The sequence below is a fragment of the Hyla sarda genome, chromosome 10 (assembly GCF_029499605.1).
Source record: "Hyla sarda isolate aHylSar1 chromosome 10, aHylSar1.hap1, whole genome shotgun sequence".
In the NCBI taxonomy this organism is placed as follows: domain Eukaryota; kingdom Metazoa; phylum Chordata; class Amphibia; order Anura; family Hylidae; genus Hyla; species Hyla sarda.
The window spans coordinates 57,619,568-57,643,058 of NC_079198.1; the positions used below are offsets into that span (position 1 = coordinate 57,619,568).

Below are 23,491 nucleotides of genomic sequence, written 5' to 3' on the forward strand. Positions count from 1 at the left end.
TCTCCCCGCGGCAGCGCTCCGGTCACGTCCTCTGACCCGGGGCGCTGCGATTCCGCTGCCAGCCGGGATGCGATTCGCGATGCGGGTAGCGCCCGCTCGCGATGCGCACCCCGGCTCCCCTACCTGACTCGCTCTCCGTCTGTTCTGTCCCGGCGCGCGCGGCCCCGCTCCCTAGGGCGCGCGCGCGCCGGGTCTCTGCGATTTAAAGGGCCACTGCGCCGCTGATTGGCGCAGTGGTTCCAATTAGTGTGTTCACCTGTGCACTTCCCTATATCACCTCACTTCCCCTGCACTCCCTTGCCGGATCTTGTTGCCTTAGTGCCAGTGAAAGCGTTCCTTGTGTGTTCCTAGCCTGTGTTTCCAGACCTTCTGCCGTTGCCCCTGACTACGATCCTTGCTGCCTGCCCCGACCTTCTGCTACGTCCGACCTTGCTTCTGTCTACTCCCTTGTACCGCGCCTATCTTCAGCAGCCAGAGAGGTGAGCCGTTGCTAGTGGATACGACCTGGTCACTACCGCCGCAGCAAGACCATCCCGCTTTGCGGCGGGCTCTGGTGAAAACCAGTAGTGGCTTAGAACCGGTCCACTAGCACGGTCCACGCCAATCCCTCTCTGGCACAGAGGATCCACTACCTGCCAGCCGGCATCGTGACAGTAGATCCGGCCATGGATCCCGCTGAAGTTCCTCTGCCAGTTGTCGCTGACCTCACCACGGTGGTCGCCCAGCAGTCACAACAGATAGCGCAACAAGGCCAACAGCTGTCTCAACTGACCGTTATGCTACAACAGTTACTACCACAGCTTCAGCAGTCATCTCCTCCGCCAGCTCCTGCACCTCCTCCGCAGCGAGTGGCCGCTCCTGGGATACGCTTATCCTTGCCGGATAAATTTGATGGGGACTCTAAGTTTTGCCGTGGCTTTCTTTCCCAATGTTCCCTGCATCTGGAGATGATGTCGGACCTGTTTCCCACTGAAAGGTCTAAGGTGGCTTTCGTAGTCAGCCTTCTGTCCGGAAAAGCCCTGTCATGGGCCACACCGCTCTGGGACCGCAATGACCCCGTCACTGCCTCTGTACACTCCTTCTTCTCGGAAATCCGAAGTGTCTTTGAGGAACCTGCCCGAGCCTCTTCTGCTGAGACTGCCCTGTTGAACCTGGTCCAGGGTAATTCTTCCGTTGGCGAGTATGCCGTACAATTCCGTACTCTTGCTTCAGAATTGTCCTGGAATAATGAGGCCCTCTGCGCGACCTTCAAAAAAGGCCTATCCAGCAACATTAAAGATGTTCTGGCCGCACGAGAAATTCCTGCTAATCTACATGAACTTATTCACCTAGCCACTCGCATTGACATGCGTTTTTCCGAAAGGCGTCAGGAACTCCGCCAAGATATGGACTCTGTTCGCACGAGGCGTTTCTTCTCCTCGGCTCCTCTCTCCTCTGGTCCCCTGCAATCTGTTCCTGTGCCTCCCGCCGTGGAGGCTATGCAGGTCGACCGGTCTCGCATGACACCTCAAGAGAGGACACAACGCCGTATGGAGAACCTCTGCCTGTACTGTGCTAGTACCGAACACTTCCTGAGAGATTGTCCTATCCGTCCTCCCTGCCTGGAAAGACGTACGCTGACTCCGCACAAAGGTGAGACAGTCCTTGATGTCTACTCTGCTTCTCCACGTCTTACTGTGCCTGTGCGGATGTCTGCCTCTGCCTTCTCCTTCTCTACAGTGGCCTTCTTGGACTCTGGATCTGCAGGAAATTTTATTTTGGCCTCTCTCGTCAACAAGTTCAACATCCCGGTGACCAGTCTCGCCAGACCCCTCTACATCAATTGTGTAAATAATGAAAGATTGGACTGTACCATACGTTTCCGCACGGAGCCCCTTCTTATGAGCATCGGATCTCATCATGAGAGGATTGAACTTTTGGTCCTCCCCAATTGCACCTCGGAAATTCTCCTTGGACTTCCCTGGCTTCAACTTCATTCCCCTACCCTGGATTGGTCCACTGGGGAGATCAAGTGTTGGGGGTCCTCTTGTTCCAAGAACTGTCTAAAACCGGTTCCCAGTAACCCTTGCCGTAACTCTGTGGTTCCTCCAGTAACCGGTCTCCCTAAGGCCTATATGGACTTCGCGGATGTTTTCTGCAAAAAACAAGCTGAGACTCTACCTCCTCACAGGCCTTATGATTGCCCTATCGACCTCCTCCCGGGTACTACTCCACCCCGGGGCAGAATTTATCCTCTCTCTGCCCCAGAGACTCTTGCCATGTCCGAATACGTCCAGGAGAATCTAAAAAAGGGCTTTATCCGTAAATCCTCCTCTCCTGCCGGAGCCGGATTTTTCTTTGTGTCCAAAAAAGATGGCTCCCTACGTCCGTGCATTGACTACCGCGGTCTTAATAAAATCACGGTTAAGAACCGCTACCCCTTACCCCTCATCTCTGAACTCTTTGATCGCCTCCAAGGTGCCCACATCTTCACTAAATTGGACTTAAGAGGCGCCTATAACCTCATCCGCATCAGAGAGGGGGACGAGTGGAAAACGGCATTTAACACCAGAGATGGACACTTTGAGTATCTGGTCATGCCCTTTGGACTGTGCAACGCCCCTGCCGTCTTCCAAGACTTTGTCAATGAAATTTTTCGTGATCTGTTATACTCCTGTGTTGTTGTATATCTGGACGATATCCTAATTTTTTCTGCCAATCTAGAAGAACACCGCCAGCATGTCCGTATGGTTCTTCAGAGACTTCGTGACAACCAACTCTATGCCAAAATTGAGAAATGTCTGTTTGAATGCCAATCTCTTCCTTTTCTAGGATATTTGGTCTCTGGCCAGGGACTACAGATGGATCCAGACAAACTCTCTGCCGTCTTAGATTGGCCACGCCCCTCCGGACTCCGTGCTATCCAACGCTTTTTGGGGTTCGCCAATTATTACAGGCAATTTATTCCACATTTTTCTACCATTGTGGCTCCTATCGTGGCTTTAACCAAAAAAAATGCTGATCCCAAGTCCTGGCCTCCTCAAGCAGAAGACGCCTTTAAACGACTCAAGTCTGCCTTTTCTTCGGCTCCCGTCCTCTCCAGACCTGACCCTTCCAAACCCTTCCTATTGGAGGTTGATGCCTCCTCAGTGGGAGCTGGAGCTGTTCTTCTACAAAAAAATTCTTCCGGGCATGCTGTCACTTGTGGTTTTTTCTCTAGGACCTTCTCTCCAGCGGAGAGGAACTACTCCATCGGGGATCGAGAGCTTCTAGCCATTAAATTAGCACTTGAGGAATGGAGGCATCTGCTGGAGGGATCAAGTTCTCCTGTTATTATCTACACCGACCACAAGAACCTCTCCTACCTCCAGTCTGCCCAACGGCTGAATCCTCGCCAGGCCCGGTGGTCTCTGTTCTTTGCCCGATTTAATTTTGAGATTCACTTTCGTCCTGCCGATAAGAACATTAGGGCCGATGCTCTCTCTCGTTCCTCGGATGCCTCAGAAGTTGAACTCTCTCCGCAACACATCATTCCACCTGACTGCCTGATCTCCACTTCTCCTGCCTCCATCAGGCAGACTCCTCCAGGAAAGACCTTTGTTTCTCCTCGCCAACGCCTCGGAATCCTCAAATGGGGTCACTCCTCCCATCTCGCAGGTCATGCGGGTATCAAGAAATCTGTGCAACTCATCTCCCGCTTCTATTGGTGGCCGACTCTGGAGACGGATGTTGTGGACTTTGTGCGAGCCTGCACTATCTGTGCCCGGGATAAGACTCCTCGCCAGAAGCCCGCTGGTTTTCTTCATCCTCTGCCTGTCCCCGAACAGCCTTGGTCTCTGATTGGTATGGATTTTATTACTGATTTACCCCCTTCCCGTGGCAACACTGTTATTTGGGTGGTCGTTGATCGATTCTCCAAAATGGCACATTTCATCCCTCTTCCTGGTCTTCCTTCTGCGCCTCAGTTGGCTAAACAATTTTTTGTACACATTTTTCGTCTTCACGGGTTGCCTACGCAGATTGTCTCGGATAGAGGCGTCCAATTCGTGTCTAAATTCTGGAGGGCTCTCTGTAAACAACTCAAGATTAAATTAAATTTTTCTTCTGCATATCATCCCCAGTCCAATGGACAAGTAGAAAGGATTAACCAGATCTTGGGTGATTATTTGCGACATTTTGTTTCCTCCCGCCAGGATGACTGGGCAGATCTCCTCCCATGGGCCGAATTCTCGTATAACTTCAGGGTCTCTGAGTCTTCCTCCAAATCCCCATTTTTCGTGGTGTACGGCCGTCACCCTCTTCCCCCCCTCCCTACTCCCTTGCCCTCTGGTCTGCCCGCTGTGGATGAAATTTCTCGTGACCTTTCCATCATATGGAGAGAGACCCAAAATTCTCTCTTACAGGCTTCATCACGCATGAAGAAGTTCGCGGATAAGAAAAGAAGAGCTCCCCCCGTTTTTTCCCCTGGAGACAAGGTATGGCTCTCCGCTAAATATGTCCGCTTCCGTGTCCCTAGCTACAAGTTGGGACCACGCTATCTTGGTCCTTTCAAAATTTTGTGTCAAATTAATCCTGTCTCTTATAAACTTCTTCTTCCTCCCTCTCTTCGTATCCCTAATGCCTTTCACGTCTCTCTTCTCAAACCACTCATCCTCAACCGTTTTTCTCCCAAATCTGTTCCTCCCACTCCTGTTTCCGGCTCCTCGGACATCTTCTCGGTCAAAGAAATTTTAGCTGCCAAAAAGGTCAGAGGGAAAAATTTTTTTTTAGTGGACTGGGAGGGTTGTGGTCCTGAAGAGAGATCCTGGGAACCTGAGGACAACATCCTAGACAAAAGTCTGCTCCTCAGGTTCTCAGGCTCTAAGAAGAGGGGGAGACCCAAGGGGGGGGGTACTGTTACGCCGAGCGCTCCGGGTCCCCGCTCCTCCCCGGAGCGCTCGCTTCACTCTCCCCGCGGCAGCGCTCCGGTCACGTCCTCTGACCCGGGGCGCTGCGATTCCGCTGCCAGCCGGGATGCGATTCGCGATGCGGGTAGCGCCCGCTCGCGATGCGCACCCCGGCTCCCCTACCTGACTCGCTCTCCGTCTGTTCTGTCCCGGCGCGCGCGGCCCCGCTCCCTAGGGCGCGCGCGCGCCGGGTCTCTGCGATTTAAAGGGCCACTGCGCCGCTGATTGGCGCAGTGGTTCCAATTAGTGTGTTCACCTGTGCACTTCCCTATATCACCTCACTTCCCCTGCACTCCCTTGCCGGATCTTGTTGCCTTAGTGCCAGTGAAAGCGTTCCTTGTGTGTTCCTAGCCTGTGTTTCCAGACCTTCTGCCGTTGCCCCTGACTACGATCCTTGCTGCCTGCCCCGACCTTCTGCTACGTCCGACCTTGCTTCTGTCTACTCCCTTGTACCGCGCCTATCTTCAGCAGCCAGAGAGGTGAGCCGTTGCTAGTGGATACGACCTGGTCACTACCGCCGCAGCAAGACCATCCCGCTTTGCGGCGGGCTCTGGTGAAAACCAGTAGTGGCTTAGAACCGGTCCACTAGCACGGTCCACGCCAATCCCTCTCTGGCACAGAGGATCCACTACCTGCCAGCCGGCATCGTGACACGTACTAATTTGGTTAAAAAGTTTGTGATTTTTTTTAAGCGCAACAATAATATAAAAGTATGTAATAATGGGTATCATTTTAATCGTATTGACCCTCAGAATAAAGAACACACGTCATTTTTACCATAAATTGTACGGCGTGAAAACGAAACCTTCCAAAATTAGCAAAATTGCGTTTTTCGTTTTAATTTCCCCACAAAAATAGTGTTTTTTGGTTGCGCTATACATGTTATGATATAATGAGTTATGTCATTACAAAGGACAACTGGTCGCGCAAAAATCAAGCCCTCATACTAGTCTGTGGATGAAAATATAAAAGAGTTATGATTTTTAGAAGGCGAGGAGGAAAAAATGAAAACGTAAAAATTCAATTGTCTGAGTCCTTAAGGCCAAAATGGGCTGAGTCCTTAAGGGGTTAACTCCTTGGGGACGGAGCCCATTATAACCCTAAGGACGGGAGCATTTTTTGCAATTCTGACCACTGTCACTTTAAACATTAATAACTCTGGGATGCTTTTACTTTTCATTCTGATTCTGAGATTGTTTTTTCGTGACATATTCTACTTTATGTTAGTGGTACATTTTTGTCGATACTTGCATCGTTTCTTGGTGAAAAATTCCAAAATTTGATGAAAAAATTGAAAATTTTGCATTTTTCTAACTTTGAAGCTCTCTGCTTGTAAGGAAAATAAACATTCTAAATAAATGTTATATTGATTCACATATACAATATGTCTACTTAATGTTTGGATCATAAAGTTGACATGTTTTTACTTTTGGAAGATATCAGAGGGCTTCAAAGTTCAGAAGCAATTTTCCAATTTTTCACAAAATGTTCAAAATCTGAATTTTTTAGGGGCCAGTTCAGTTTTGAAGTGAATTTGAAGGGCCTTCATATTAGAAATACCCCATAAATGACCCCATTATAAAAACTGCACCCCTCAAAGTATTCAAAATGACATTCAGTAAGTTTGTTAACCCTTTAGGTGTAGCAGCAAAGTGAAGGAGAAAATTCAAAATCTTAATTTTTTACACTCGCATGTTCTTGTAGACCCAGTTTTTGAAATTTTACAAGGGGTAAAAGGAGAAAAAGCCCCCCAAAATTTGTAACCCAATTTCTCTCGAGTATGGAAATACCTCATATGTGTATGTCAAGTGTTCGGCGGGCGCAGTAGAGGGCTCAGAAGGGAAGGAGCGACAATGGGATTTTGGAGAGTGAGTTTTGCTGAAATGGTTTTTGGGGGCATGTCGCATTTAGGAAGCCCCTATGGTGCCAGAACAGCAAAAAAAAAAACACATAGCATACTATTTTGAAAACTACACCCCTCAAGGCACGTAACAAGGGGTCAGGTGAGCCTTAACACCCCACAGGTGTTAGACGACTTTTCGTTATATTCGGATGTGTAGATGAAAAAAATTGTTTTTTTACTAAAGTGCAGTTTTTTTCCCCAAATTTACCATTTCTACAAAGGGTAATGGGAGAAAAATCCCCCCAAACTTTGTAACGCAATTTCTCCCGAGTACGGAGATACCCCATATGTGGCCCTAAACTGTTGCCTTGAAATACGACAGGGCTCTGAAGTGAGAGAGCGCCATGCGCATTTGAGGCCTGAATAAGGAATTTGCAGTAGGGGTGGATCCGGTTACAAGGATGGGGCTTGTCTCCACCAAAACCCTACAGCAGTGTTTCCCAAACAGGGTGCCTCCAGCTGTTGCAAGACTCCCAGCCTGCCAGGACAGTCTATGGCTGTCCGGCAACACTGGGAGTTGTGGTTTTGCCACAGCTGGAGGCGCCGCTGTTTAGGAAACACTGCCGTATGAGACGTTTTTCATTTTTATTGGGGGGGCGACGTGTAAGGGGGTGTATGTGTAGTGTTTTCCTTTTTATTATTTGTTAGTGTAGTGTTTTTAGGGTACATTCACACAGGCAGGGGTTCACAGTAAGTTTCCTTGAAGGAAACCCACTGTAAACCCGCCCGTGTGAATGTACCCTGTACATTCACATGGCGGGGGGGGGGGGGGGGGTGCCCCAAACCATCAGCTGTGGCAAAATGACAACTCCCAGAATGCACTGACAGACCGTACATGCTGGGAGTTGTAGTTTTACAACAGCTGTAGGCACACTGGTGGGGAACCACTGAGTTAGAAAACAGACTCTAACTCAGTGATTCCAACCCATGTGCCTCCAGCTGTTGCAAGACTACAACTCCCAGCATGTACGGTCTGTCAGTGCACTCTGGGAGTTGTAGTTTTGCAACAGCTGGAGGCACACGGGTTGGAATCACTGAGTTAGGAAACAAACTTTAGCTCAGTGTTTCCCAACCAGTGTGCCTACAGCTGTTGCAAAACTACAATTCCCAGCACGGCCAGACAATCAGGGATGCTGGGCGTGTAGTTCTGCAATATCTGGCCCTTCAGATGTTGCAGAACTACAACTTCCAGCATGCCTGGACAGTCTGGGCATGCTAGGAGTTGTAGTTATGCAACAACTGGGGAAGAACAGTGGCCTCCAAACTGTAGCCCTCCAGATGTTGCAAAACTACAACTCCAAGCATGCCCAGACTGTCCAGGCATGCTGGGAGATGTAGTTCTGCAACATCTGAAGGGCCAGATATTGCAGAACTACACGCCCAGCATCCCTGACTGTCTGGGCATGCTGGGAGTTGTAGTTTTGCAACATCTGGAGGGCTACAGTTTGGAGACCACCATATAGTGGTCTCCAAACTGTGCCACTTCAGATGTTGCAAAACTATAACTCCCAGCATGCCCAGACAGTCAGAGCATGCTGGGAGTTGTAGTTTTGCAACATCTGGAGGACCACAGTTTAGAGACCACTACACAGTGGTCTCCAAACTGTGACCCTCCAGATGTTGCAAAACTACAACTCCCAGCATGCCCACACAGCCTTTGGCTGTGTGGGCATGCTGGGAGTTGTAGTTTTGCAGCTTTTAGAAGGCCACAGTGAAGATCACTTACCGCGATCTTCACTGCAGCCTTCTCAGCCGCACTTTCCGGCCGCCGCTCTACCTGCCGCCGCTGCTCCGGGATGCCGCCGCCTCCGCCGCCGATGCCGGTCCGGGTAAGCCGGGCCATGTTCCCCCCCTCGCCGCCAGTGTTCCCCCCGCTCTGTACCGACTTCAATCGGTGCGCAGAGCGGGGGGAAATGAACTGTAACCCCCCGCCCCCTCCTGCCATTGATGGTCAGCCTGACCGACCAATGGCAGGGAGTAGGAGGGGGTGGCAACATTGCCACCTCGCTCCTATGCTGTATGCTGGTCGGAGCTGTCTCTGACAGCTCCGATCAGTCTTATTTTCTGGGAGATCGGGTCACCAGTGACCCGATTTGCCCGGATCGCGGCAAATCGCAGGTCTGAATTGACTTGCGATTTGCTGTGATCGCCGATAAGGGGGGGTCTCAGGACCCCCCTAGGCATTGCCACGGGATGCCTGCTGATAGATATCAGCAGGCATCCCGGTCCGATCACCGCCCGGCGAGCGGCAGTGATCGGAAATACGGAGGGTGTATGGATACGTCCTCCGTCCTTAAGTGACGGGACGCGAGGGCGTAAGCATACGCCCTTCGTCCCCAAGGAGTTAAGGACAGAGCGTATTTCAGTTTTTGCACTTGTGTGACAAAATGGAAGAAAAAATGCCATTTTGTAAACTTTGGGGGGTTCCGTTTCTACGCAGTACATTTTTCAGTAAAAATGACACCTTATCTTTATTCTGTAGGTCCATAAAATTAAAATGATACCCTACTTATATAGGTTTGATTTTGTCGTACTTCTGAAAAAAATCATAACTACATGCAGGAAAATGTATATGTTTAAAATTGTCCTCTTCTGACCCCTACCACTTTTTTATTTTTCCACGTACAGGGTGGTATGTGGGCTAATTTTTTGTGCCGTGATCTGAAGTTTTTAGCAGTATTTTTGTTTTGATCAGACTTTTTGATTGCTTTTTATTCATTTTTTTATGGTATAAAAAGTGACCAAAAATGCACTATTTGGGATTATGGAATTGTTTTGTGCGTACGCAATTGACCGTGCGGTTTAATTAACAATATATTTTTATAGTTCAGACATTTACGCACGCGACGATACCACATATGTTTATTTTCTTTACACAGTTTTTTTTTTATGGGAAAAGGGGGATGATTCATACTTTTATTAGGGAAAGGGTTAAATAATCTTATAACATGCAGTACTTTCACCCTTTGGGGGTTCAGTCGCAAAAAAGATGAGAACCACTGTTCTATTTGCTGTATCCAACAAATGCAAAAGCATATGAAAAACTAGACACTGGATTCAGCCAAAAAAAATTTTTTTTTTCAAAAGTCTGCATGTGGTTTAAAAAAATAAAATAAAAAAATTCCTGTACAAAATCAGTATAATATGCAAAAATAATATGTGGCATTTTGGCCACACATTTGTGGCATTTTCTTATAGAAGCCAATCTACCCATGAAAGGCGTATGATACAAGAGTCTGTTTTTGAGAAATTAAGTTAAAGGGGCACTCCGGTATAAAAAAAAAGTATCCCTTATCCACAGGGGTATCCGACCACTGGGATTAACTAAGCAGTTAAACAGTTAAACTGCTGTTTAGCACAGACATGTCTCTGAAGGTGGTGGCCTAAGCGGTTAGGGAAGTAGCAGTGCACAGGTAAGTAAAAGGGGAACTCCATGGGATAGGTGATAAGTGTCTGATCTACGGTCTGTACAACCACTGGGACCCCCGCGATCTGCTGCCTGCTGCCCCGCCTCTCCTAATGCATGGAGCAACCACCGTTTTGTACATGGTGTGGTGGTCAACACGCCACCTTCATACATCTCTATGGCAAAGCCGGAGATACAAAAGTACAGTGCTTGAGTATCTTCGACTCTCCCATAGAGATGAATGGCAAGGGGCGTGTCAACCCCCTATCTGTGTAGGAGGAGAACCGAGGTGCCAGGCAGGAGATCAAGGAGGGGTCCCAGTGGTCAGCCCCCCCCCCCCCCCCCCGCTCCCCGTGATTAGATACTTATCTCATATACTGTAAGTAGGGATAGTTTTTTTTTTTTTTTTTAATCGGAGTACCCCTTTATGCGTCAGGTGAGAAGGGGGAGGGGCAACCAAATATAGCTATATATCTTTATGGGATGTGATGAGACTAAAGCACAAAAGATCAGAAAGCATGGATAAACACATTTTAAAGCAAGAGTAAAAAAATATAATTTCACAATGTATCCTAAATATAGCATGCCAACAACATGGAAGTAATTGTTGAGAGCCAAGATGTAAGGGGAGTCTGGGAGCTACTACAAAGCTGCCACATGGAGGAATGAAAGATGTTGTGTTCTCTCTAAAGAGCAATTTTTTATGTAGACTGTGGGTTACAGAGACTTTTTGTTGAGGTTTGTTAAAATTGGACTGTTTTGTTTTATTTTCAGATAAAATGTCTTTTAACCATTTTGAATACAAAGGAACCAGATTTTCTGTAGATGTGCAATCTGAAGAGTCTCTCTCCTACGCAGAAAATGAGTTTGAAGTATTTGATGATGATATCTATAATGTGACCTATCCCAAATCAGGTAATGAGCATATATTATTGTTAATCTTTTTGTAATTTCTGTAAAATACATTTTCAATCATTTTTTCATTTCACTTTAGCCTAGTTTTTTTTATATATATATATATATATATATACATATATATATATATATATATATATATATATATTATTGTTAAGTCTGCAAGAAGCATGCTGGGTTCACAGCTTCAATTTCTGGCCCAACCATGGCTCTGATGATCCGTACTGACAGCTGTCAGTTGGGGACATCCGACCTGTGGTTTCGCCCTCATTACAGGTCATAATATGCATGTAAAAAAGGGCCCGTATTATGCTACCGATAATCCAGCTTTAACATAATGAAGAGCAGAATATATCACATGTACAGGACACCTTTTGAGGCGTGACCGGGCCCATAAAACCCACTGTGAACAACACAATTGAGCATCTGGCCTGACTACACTCTTAGCCCATGTAGTGACACCATTTCATGGCCATTTCAGCATCCAATACTGGGGCACACTCACAACTAGATTTCAGGGGTCAGGTCCTGCTTGGCCAAAACAGATTCCAAAATGGATAGGCAGTTATTAAAAACATCCATTAAGATTTGTAAAACTTCTCAATAGAATAAGGTTTACACAACTATAGGGTTGGGTACACACTGTGTAAAATTTGGTGTGTACAGTGGTCCCTCAACATACGATGGTAATTCTTTCCAAACGACCCATCGTTTGTCGAATCCATCGTATGTTGAGAAATCTGTGCAATGTAAAGTATAGGAAGCTGTACTCACCTGTCCCCGCCGCTCCGGACCAGGTCCTCACCGCTTCCGATGCTGTCCCAGGGGCTCCCGATGCTGTCCCGCTGCTCCGGTGTCTTCTTCGCGATCCTCTGGCTTCTTCCGCATCTTCTGCAGGGTCCGGGCCTCGCTTTCTGGTGACGTTATTACGCTGCTGCGCCGGCGCGGCGTGCGTAGTGACGTAATAACGACGCCGGAAAGCGAGGCCCGGACCCTGGAGAAGATGCGCAAGACACCGGAGGATCGCGAAGTGGACCCGGAGCAGCGGGAATAGGTGAGCGAACCTGCCAGGGATGCTTAAACTGCTATCCGACAGCAGCTTAAGCATTTTGCGCTGTCGGATAGCAGTTAATGCCATGGCCCCGACATATAAAAGCATCGTATGTCGATGCTGACATCGACATGCGATGGCCTCTGAGAGGCCATCGTATGTCGATTTTATCATATGTCGAGGCCATCGTAGGTCGGGGAGTTACTGTATTCTATTTTTTCTGCTGATTTGCTGTGAAAATATGGATATGATCTAAATATGTGTCTGCATGTAAAATACAATATGCGCTGAAAATTTTATGTTGTATGAACTCTCTTTCTTTAAAAAAAATCTATTTCCTGAATCAGTTGGCATTTTCAGAAATGATTTCTATGGAAGTCACTATGTTTAGAAAATATTTATATATTAAAAAGTATATCTGTATATGTAAGAGTTCAAAATGGAGATCAGGACTGGTTTTATTTCTCTGAGGGTAAACAAGAATGGTTCTATTCACTGATAGTGTACAGGGTTCTTTCAAATGGCAAGGAATTAAAAAATAAGGTTTTATAGAAGGTCACGTTATTGCTCAAATTATTTATTATAAAAGACTCTGCTTTTTGTTTACTAAAGTTCAATACATTTGTTGATTCATTTACACCCTGTTACAAATTATTATGCAAATGATATTTTTCTCATTTACCAAAATAATGTAAAGGACAGTCAGCATACTCCTCATGTTATCAACTAAAGTGTAAAATTCAAATTTTATTGCACAAACCTCTGATAACAGTATTTTTTTTAAACATAAAAAAACTTACATTTCACTGTTCCAAATTATTATGCACAGTAAGTTTCAAAACACTTTATAGGTTGTAAAGAACTGAAAGTTGTCATTGGTTGTGTTTGCAGCATATTTACTGAAATAAAAAGCTATTTCAGTCAAGTTTTTAACAACATTTTAACTTTTTAAACATTTTAATAGGTCACATTACATTTTAAGAATAGGTTCACACTATGATTTGTAACTACGGTTCCCGTATACGGCTGGCAGGAGGGGGGGCGGGGTTAATCGCGGCGCCCACACTCAGTCGTATTCGGGAACCATATTTAATGCATGTCTATGAGCCTCAGGTTGGCTGCGTTTTCGGCCGTATGCGGTTTCCCGACCATAGGCAAAAACGTGGTCGACCGCGTTTTTGCCTATGGTCGGGGGGAAACCGCATACGGCCGAAAAAGCAGCTGACCGGAGGCTGTGGTTCACTCCGGTCAGCTCATAGACATGCATTAAATACGGTTGCCAAATACGGCTGAGTGCGGGCGCCGCGATTAAGCCCCGCCCCCCTCCTCCCAGCCGTATACGGGAACCGTGGTTACAAATCATAGTGTGAACCCAGCCTAACATAGGACCCCTTATTTGATAGCAGCTTCACAAGTCTTGCATTCATTGAACTTGTGAGTTTTTGGACTATTTTTGCTTGAATTTGTTTGCAAGATGTCAGAAAAGCCTACCAGAGCTGGTGTTTGGATGTAAACTGCCTCTCACCCTAATAGATCTTTTGCTTGAGGATGCTCCAAAGGTTCTCAATAGGACTGAGACAAAGAACAGGAGGAGCGCTCCCTGTGTGGAATCAACAAAGCATGTGGGGTGAGAACGAAACTGGTGAAGTACTCGCTCACCTGATGGTGTTGTGCTGAGGAGGCACAACACTCTAATGCATATATGTATATGAAGGAGTTCAAGTGCAGCAGCTTCCCACGCTTACGGGCAAGCATGTGGTCCAATAGGAGGCGGAGAGACACACAGGAAGGTGGAAGCTGGAGATCCCACTGTCGAAGGGAACCAAGTAAGTCCGGATTTATAAACAACAGATTTCTTTATGGTTGAATATAATAATGGACACGCAATGCACTTCAAGACCAATACGGTCTTTTCATCCTGCGTGATGATACATAGCCTTAACCCCTTAAGGACAGAGAGCATACCCGTACGCCCCCATTTTAGAGTCCTTAAGGACTGAGGGTGTACAGGTATACCCGTGGGAATTTCGGTCCCCGCCAGTCAGGGACCGGATTGGGATGCCTGCGGAAATCATTCAGCAGGCATCCCGGCACATCGCCGAGGGGAGTCCTCAGACCCCCCTATGTCGGAGATCTGCGGCGATTTCGGGTCATACGGGTCTCCGGTGACCCGGAAAATAAGGTGGATCGGGGCTGTCCAAGACACCCATGATCCCCCTGAAGGGATAGGAGTGAGGTGGCAGGGGTGCTACCCCTCCTATCTTTGCTATTGGTTGGTCAGAAGCAACCGACCAATAGCATATCGGGGCTTTTATTCACTAATAACAGTCCAGACTGTAAAAAAAAGGAAAAGAAAGAAACAGAGAGATCACAACATGTAATAAATATTTTTTCTTGATTAGTAAAATCAAAAAAACTGTTTTTTCATACCCTCTGATACTGCCCATGGGGCATATTCTTCATCCATGTAGGGAAATGACAGCTATCATAGGATAAAAAACTGTTCACATCAACTTTTTTTAAATGTGTACGGGTTGGAATAAAATCATCAGGTCCTTTAAAATTTCCAATCCCCAAAAAAACTATATAGACTCCTGAGATATACTATGTGTAATAGACAAACCCCAATCATCATCAATGTACCTACGATAAAATAGGATACGTGGATATGCGATTTACAGGGACTCAAAATGCCCTATGTACAAATTTGCATAACTAGGGGCAAATCAAGTCCCCATCACACATCCACGCGTAGATGACGTCATTAAAAGAAAACATGTTGTGACGTAAAATGCATAAAATTGAATCAGAAAAAATCAGCTTGCACCTTGGTAATGTTAGTGTCCTGAGCTAAGTAAAATCTAATGGATTCTAGACCCTTATCCTCTAAAATGTTTGAATAAAGTGCACTTATGTCCAGAGTTAAAAAACAAACAAACAAACAAAGGGATAGGGTTGGAGGCTAAAATCCGCAATAAGTTGAGTGTAATCTTTAAAAAATTATGGTAGATCACGGACATAACTTGGTAAAAAAAAGGTCCGCATAGTGAAATAAATTGCAGCTGATTGCACTTACGCTGAAATAATCGGTCTCCCAGGAGTTTTTTTTTTTGCATCTTTGTGCCCTTTAGGGACATAGCAAAAATTAGGTAACTGATATGTATTCACTTTTAAAAAATCCCTCTCCTTTTTGTTTAAAATACCTGCACTATTAGCTATTCCATTAAGATTAGTGTATTCCTTAAAATATTACACTGACGTATTATCAAGAATTTCATAAATTACATTGGATAAAATATGGAGGGCTTCTGTAATGTAATTGGCCCAATCTAGTATAACTGTGCCACCACCCTTATCCGCCGGACAAATTACAATAGAGTCATTATTTTTGAGGGTTTTTAAATTAGCTCTTTAGTCACTTGTAAGATTATCAAGATTAGGAGAAACAGTAACATCCTTCATCATTCGGAACTCATTACATACAAGTGAAAAAAATGTCTCCACAAAATTACCCTTACGGGAAAGTGAAAAAAAATTGTACATTGGGCATTTCGAGTCCCTGTATATCGCACATCCACGTATCCTATTTTATTGTAGATACATTGATAACTTGGTCATTATTTGGGATGGTTCCGAACAAGAAGCCTTGGATTTTGTTGCCAAAATTAATTGTAACAATTTGGGTTTGTCTTAGACACCTAATATATCTCAGGAGTCTATATCTTTTTGGATTTTGAAATTTTTAAAGGACCAAATCCCAAAAAAGCAAAAATGTTACAAAAACTTCTTAAAGAAAAAGGTTACCCCAAGAGATTACTTCATACGGCATACAACAAAACCAGGACCCTTACACAAAGTGATTAAATTTTTAAGAGTAATCATAAAATTGATACATCCAATGAGGACAGTGGGAATTTAGAGAATAAGAGGAAATATAATAATTTTATCACAAATTGTAAAAAGCTCCACCACCCAAATTCATGATATCCTTAAAAAACATTGGGCCGTACTCCTCAGTGATCCTTATTAAAACAAAAAATTCCCACCAAACCTCTCATTACTTATAATGAGCACAAAGGACAACACGTACTTTTAAGGCGTCACCTTGCACCAAGTCACCTCAGGATATTTTCATTGAATAGTAATATATATAATAAATTCTTCTTGCACTGGCATTTTTAAATGTGGTCACTCTAGATGCCTGTGTTGCACATGGATCCCTGATAGTGACACGTGGACTTTAAAATCATTCTCTACAGGTGACGTTTTTTCCATCAAAGGAAGACATGATTGTTCTATGTACGCTATCTATTTACTCACATGTAAATGTTGGATCCAATATATTGGACGGACTCTACAGACCCTCAGAGCTAGAATGAACAAACACCGCCACAACATTCATACAAAGTTAATGCAACAAAGTGTATCAAGGCACATTACTATGGTCCATGTGAGTGATCCAGATTGTTTGTCAGTAAGCATAATTGAATCCATTCCTTAAAGGGTAGCTCCCACCAAGTACTATATTATATAATATGTCCCTACCTAGTAGTAATATAGCCCTAACCCCCTACCTGGCTTAAAAAAAATTTTTAATCGCTTTAATAGAGCATATTTAGTGCTTCCAAATCTGCTCTATATAGCAGGGCAGGAAGCAGCGCTTCCCAGCAGGCGTGACATCACTAATGCCTTGCTGGGCGCTTGCTTCCGCCCTCACATCGTCTATGCATGAGTGTTTTATTTATCTAATAGGGTGCCTCCAGCTGTTTCCCAACTACAACTCCCAGCATGCCATGATTGCTATTAGCTGTCAGGCCATGCTGAGAATTGTAGTTGTGAAACAGCTGGAGGCACCCTATTGTCTAATGTCATAGTGTCACAAGAATGCCTCCCGCGAGCGTGATCGCTACCATCACCGCTAGCGGGGTCCCTGTTCCCACTAGTGGTGTCAAATGTGCCCCCTGCGAGCGCGATCGCTACCATCACCGCTAGCGGGGTCCCTGTGCCCACTAGCGGTTTCAAATGTGCCCCCCGCGAGCTGTCAGGGTACGGGAATAGATTTAAAAGCCTCGCGCGCGGCTAACGTAGTACTGCGCAGGCGCAGCACTACGCAAATAGTGTAGGGCTAACATAGACAGCGCAAGGAGCCTGGCGTTAGCACTACGCTATTTGCGTAGTACTGCGCATGCGCAGTACTACATTAGCTGCGCGCGAGGCTCTTAAATCTGTTCCCATACCCTGACAGGTGACAGGGACGGGGAACAGAGCCGCGCTCAGCATTCTTGTGACACCACTAGTGGGCACAGGGACCCCGCTAGCGGTGATGGTAGCGATCGCGCTCGAGGGGGGCACATGTGACACTAGTGGGCACAGGGACAGGGTAAAGGGGGCGTGCGGGCAGGGCCGAGCGCGGGGCAAGTGGAGCTGGCCAATGCGCGCAGCCCCAGCTATCAGCGTGCTCGCTCTCGCCTGTTTGATTGACAGGCGGGAGTGAGCACCGCAGTGCCTGAATTTTGACTCATTGCCAGTCTTCAATGAGTCGAAATTCAGTAGTGATGTCACTGCCGAATGCATTCGGCCACTAGGAGGGCGACCCCTAGTGGCCGAATTTAAAAGTGATTTTAAACTTGTTTTTATTCACGTATATTAGAGATATGTTGTAGTACTTAAGTACTACAAGATATCAATTTTTGTACTTCATGACAGTGCCCATTTAAGGGATTCACAATACATGAATGTAAAATGTATCAATAGAGAATCATTTTGGATTTTTTATCTGAATTACTTGTGGCCCGAAGGGTTAAATGGAATGATTGAAAAAAACACGTTTTAGGTGAATTTATAGGTCACTAGGTTTTACTGATATTTACTGATATTTATTACATGTTGTGATCTCTCTGTTCTTTCTTCTCCTTTTTTTTTCACTCTCCAGACTGTTATTAATGAATGAAAATGTAATTTCCCTTCACTACGTTGTATTCCACAGTTTTTTTTTATCAATGAATAGGACGTCATTTCTATTTGTAACGTCTCCATTGTATTTTGTATAAATTTCTCTTTAAGGCTATGTATCAGCACGCAGGATGAAAAGACCGGATTGGTCTTGAAATGTGTTGCGTGTGCATTATTATATTCCACAATAACGAAATCGGTTGTTTATATATCCGGACTTACCTGGTTCCCTTCGACAGCACGATCTCCAGCTTCCACCTTCCTGTGTGTCTTTCTGCCTCCAATAGGATTGAGATCAGGGGAGGATGGACGCCACACCATGACTTTCTCTCCTTTTATCACCAGGGCAGCCATTGATGCAGAGGCATTCTTTGCAGCATGAGATGGTGCATTGTTATGCAAGAAGAAGATTTTATTACGGAAAGAATAGTTCTTCCTTCTATTCCAGGGAAGAAAATGGTCAGAAACTCCACATACTTTGCAGAGGTCATCTTTACATCTTCGGAGACCCTAAAGGGGCCGACCAGCTCTCTTCCCATGATTCCGGCACAAAACATGACTCCACCACCGCCTTGCTGACGTTGCAGCTGTGTTGGAACAGGTTGCAGTCCACCAACCATGCACTACTCCATCCATCTGGACCATCCAGAGTTGCACAACAATCATAGGTGAACAGAACTGTTTGAAAATTATTTTTCTGCCCAATGCAGCCATTCCTGCTTGTGAGCATTGGTTAGTGGTGGCCGAATAGAAGGTTTATGCATAGTTGCAAGACTCTGGAGGACTCTACACCTTGATGTCCCTGGGACTGCAGAGGCACCAGCAGCTTCAAATATTTGCTATGTAATAGAATTTTAGCAGCTGCTCTCTTGATCCGATGCATGGATATGGCAGAAATCTTCCTCAATGTGCATTTATCTGCACAAACCCGTCTGTCCTCTGAATCAGCCACACATCTCTTAATAGTGTGATGATCACGCTTACGCTTTCATGAAATATCTAATGTTTTTATACCTTGTTCAAGGTATTGAACTATTTAACTCTTTTCGGCAGTAGAGAGATTGTAACGGCTGTGGTCAGATGGATCCACTGACACGTGAGGATGATGGTGTGGGCCGTACCAGGGAGCAGAGTCTAAGGTGCCTGACGCAAAGCCGGATGGACTTGCTGCAGCAGGCGGCACCCAGGTCACTACCTATAATATGACTTGTGCCCATAGGAAGCCAAGGTATAACATGGCACAGGAAGGATGAGGCACAGATGAAGTCAGGACAGACAGCAGGTCAGAGCTGGCAGCAATGAAGCAAGGTCAGGTCACGTAGCACGAGGTCAGAAGGCAGGCAGAACAGGAGCAAGGTCAGGATACGTAGCAAGGAGTCAGATACATAGCAAGGCAAGACACAAGTAAATGCTTTCTCTTAGGCAACAAGGGCACAAAGATCTGGCAAGGATTAAAGGAAATGCAGGGTTATATAGGGTCAAACCACACTAGCAGCGCTGGCCCTTTAAATTTCAAAGAGTCGGCGCGCGCACCCTAGGAGGCGAGGACACATGCGCCGTCGGACACAGAGAGCAGAGGAGGCAGAGCAGTGAGGAGGTGAGGACAGATCCGGCGGCCGCGTGCATTCGCATCGCGGGATGCGAACCGCAGCAGCGCCGGCAGCAGAGAGAGGGATGCGCTTGCAGTCAGCAAGTCTGACCGCTGAGCTAACTGTAGCAGTACCCCCTTCGGTCTCCCCTCTTTTTGGGCTGCAGGAACCGATGAATCAGACTTTGGACCAGTATGTTCCCTTCAAGTTCTCAAGATATTTCTTCAGGCCCGAACCCCTTCCAATCCACCAAGAAGAAGCGTTTTCCTCTGACGATCTTAGTGGCCAAAATCTCCTTAACTTCAAAGATGTCAGAGGAACCAGAGACAGGAGTGGAAGAGACATCCCCATGAGAAAAACGATTAAGAATAACGGGTTTGAGGAGAGAGATGTGAAATGAGTTCTGAATGTGTAGAGATGGAAGCAGGTGGAGTTTCTAAGACACAGGATGACTTTGCATGACTTTGAAAGGACCCAGAAAACGGGGAGCCAACTTGTAGCTGGGAATCTTAAAACAAATATACTTGGCGGATAACCAGGCTTTGTCACCAGGTGAAAAGATCGGAGGAGGTCTACTCTTCTTGTCAGCCTGCGACTTCATGCGGGTGGATGCAAGAATTAAAGCACACCCAGACTCTTGCCAAATAGATGAAAAGTCCTGTAACAGAATATCCACTGCAGGTACTTCTGAAGAAACAGGTGAAGGAAAAGGAGGACGAGGGTGACGGCCATAGACGATAAAGAATGGGGAAGTTTTAGTAGTTTTAGAGTCCCAGTGGTTATACGAAAACTCTGCCCAGGGATGGAGGTTGGCCTAATCGTCTTGTCGAGCAGAAACAAAATGACGAACATAATCTCAGAGAATTAGATTCATCCTCTCTACCTGACCGTTGGACTGGGGGTGGTATGCAGAAGAGAAGTCAAGCTTGATCTTGAGACGAGAGCAGAGAGCCCACCAGAATTTGGAAAAAAAACTGAACCCCACGATCAGAGACAATGTGAGATGGAAAGCCATGTAAACGAAAGATATGTCGAAGGAATTGATCCCCCAGCTGTGTAGCAGAAGGAAATCCAGGGGCACAAAATGAGCCATCTTGGAAAAACGATCAACGATCACCCAAATGACTGTGTTTTTGCAGTAGGGAGGCAGGTCGGTGACAAAGTCCATAGCAACGTGTGACCAAGGGCACTCCTGGATAGATAAAGGAAGTAAAAGACCCCCAGGCTTGAGCTGAGGAGTCTTGTCACGGCACAGGTAGTACAGGAATGTACAAAATCTGTGACATCCCGCTCCAGATTCGACCACCAGTAATGACGGGTGATCAATTGAATGGATTTCCATACTCCAGCATACCCGGCTAGTAAAGAAGAATGGCCCCTACTCAAGACTTTGCATCTCAGACAACGAGGCACAAAAGACTTCCCTGGAGTAACTTGCTGAAGAACAACAGGCACCAATCATTCGTTCAGGAGGATCAATATGCCAAAGAGTAGAGTCCAGACCTTTTACATCATAATCTCTAGAGAGAGAATCAGCATCAGCATCCCAGAGTTATTAATGCTTAAAGTGACAGTGGTCAGATGTGCAAAAAATGCCTGGGTCCTTAAGGTGAAAATGGGCTTGGTCCTTAACCCCTTAAGGACCAATGACGTACCGGTACGTCATTGGTCCTGCTCTTCTGATATAACGCGGGGTTACACAGTAACCCCGCGTCATATCATGGCGGGCCCGGCGTCATAGTGAAGCCGGGACCCGCCTCTAATAGCGCGCAGCGCCGATCGCGGCGCCGCGCGCTATTAACCCTTTAGCCGCGCGCTCAAAGCTGAGCCGCGCGGCTAAAAGTGAAAGTGAAAGTTCCCGGCTAGCTCAGTCGGGCTGTTCGGGATAGCCGCGGCTAATCGCGGCATCCCGAACAGCTGACAGGACAGCGGGAGGGCCCCTTCCTGCCTCCTCGCTGTCCGATCGCCGAATGACTGCTCAGTGCCTGAGATCCAGGCATGAGCAGTCATGCGGCAGAATCGTTGATCACTGGTTTCTTATGAGAAACCAGTGATCAACATAGAAGATCAGTGTGTGCAGTGTTATAGGTCCCTATGGGACCTATAACACTGCAAAAAAAAAGTGAAAAAAAAAAGTGAATAAAGATCATTTAACTCCTCCCCTATTAAAAGTTTGAATCACCCCCCTTTTCCAATAAAAAAAAAAACACAGTGTAAATAAAAATAAAAATAAACATATGTGGTATCACCGCGTGCGGAAATGTCCGAATTATAAAAATATATCATTAATTAAACCGCTCGGTCAATGGCGTGCGCGCAAAAAAATTCCAAAGTCCAAAATAGTGCATTTTTGGTCACTTTTTATATCATTTAAAAATGAATAAAAAGTGATCAATAAGTCCTATCAATGCAAAAATGGTACCGTTAAAAACTTCAGATCATGGCGCAAAAAATGAGCCCTCATACCGCCCCATACACGGAAAAATAAAAAAGTTATAGGGGTCAGAAGATGACAATTTTAAACGTATTAATTTTCCTGCATGTAGTTATGATTTTTTCCAAAAGTCCGACAAAATCAAACCTATATAAGTAGGGTATCATTTTAATCGTATGGACCTACAGAATACATATCAGGTGTCATTTTTACCGAAAAATGTACTACGTAGAAACGGAAGCCCCCAAAAGTTACAAAACAGCGTTTTTTTTTCAATTTTGTCGCACAATGATTTTTTTTCCCGCTTCACCATAGATTTTTGGGCAAAATGACTGACGTCATTACAAAGTAGAATTGGTGGCGCAAAAAATAAGCCATCATATGGATTTTTAGGTGTAAATTTGAAAGAGTTATGATTTTTTAAAGGCAAGGAGCAAAAAACGAAAATGCAAAAACGGAAAAACCTCCGGTCCTTAAGGGGTTAAGGGGTTAAAGAGAACCTCCAGAAGGGTTTTTATCCAGAAATCCTCCGGCTGGAGAGGAGGATTTCTGGATAAAAACCCTTCTGGAGGTTCTCCAATGTTTGGATCATAAAGTTGACATGTTTTTACTTTTGGAAGATATCAGAGGGCTTCAAAGTTCAGAAGCAATTTTCCAATTTTTCACAAAATGTTAAAAATCGGAATTTTTTAGGGGCCAGTTCAGTTTTGAAGTGAATTTGAAGGGCCTTCATATTAGAAATACCCCATAAATGACCCCATTATAAAAACTGCACCCCTCAAAGTATTCAAAATGACATTCAGTAAGTTTGTTAACCCTTTAGGTGTTTCACAGGAATAGCAGCAAAGTGAAGGAGAAAATTCAAAATCTTAATTTTTTACACTCGCATGTTCTTGTAGACCCAGTTTTTGAAATTTTACAAGGGGTAAAAGGAGAAAAAGCCCCCCAAAATTTGTAACCCAATTTCTCTCGAGTATGGAAATACCTCATATGTGTATGTCAAGTGTTCGGCGGGCGCAGTAGAGGGCTCAGAAGGGAAGGAGCGACAATGGGATTTTGGAGAGTGAGTTTTGCTGAAATGTTTTTTGGGGGCATGTCGCATTTAGGAAGCCCCTATGGTGCCAGAACAGCTAATAAAAAAAAAAAACATGGCATACTATTTTGGAAACTACACCTTTCAAAGAACGTAACAAGGGGTACAGTGAGCCTTAACACTACACAGGTGTTTGACGACTTTTAGTTAAAGTCGGACGTGTAAATGAAAATTTATTTTCACAAAAATGCAGTTTTTACCCCAAATTTTTTATTTTTACAAG

General features: G+C 45.5%; 1 protein-coding gene across 4 annotated transcripts in view; it reads left to right on the forward strand.

Annotated features, from left to right (window-relative positions):
- LOC130294381 (sulfotransferase 2B1-like) overlaps positions 1 to 23,491 on the forward strand; it is an 86,125-nt gene that overhangs the window by 35,545 nt on the left and 27,089 nt on the right. The window contains exons 1-2 of one of the 4 annotated variants that reach the window (XM_056544088.1): positions 10,143 to 10,241; positions 11,009 to 11,149. In XM_056544088.1, coding sequence (XP_056400063.1) covers positions 11,014 to 11,149 — 136 coding nt within the window. In that variant the 5' untranslated portion in view covers positions 10,143 to 10,241; positions 11,009 to 11,013. Of the gene's footprint in view, positions 1 to 10,142; positions 10,242 to 10,578; positions 10,671 to 11,008; positions 11,150 to 13,733; positions 13,828 to 23,491 lie in introns of those variants that run through there. The other 3 variants (XM_056544089.1, XM_056544092.1, XM_056544091.1) reach the window with 3 other exon arrangements.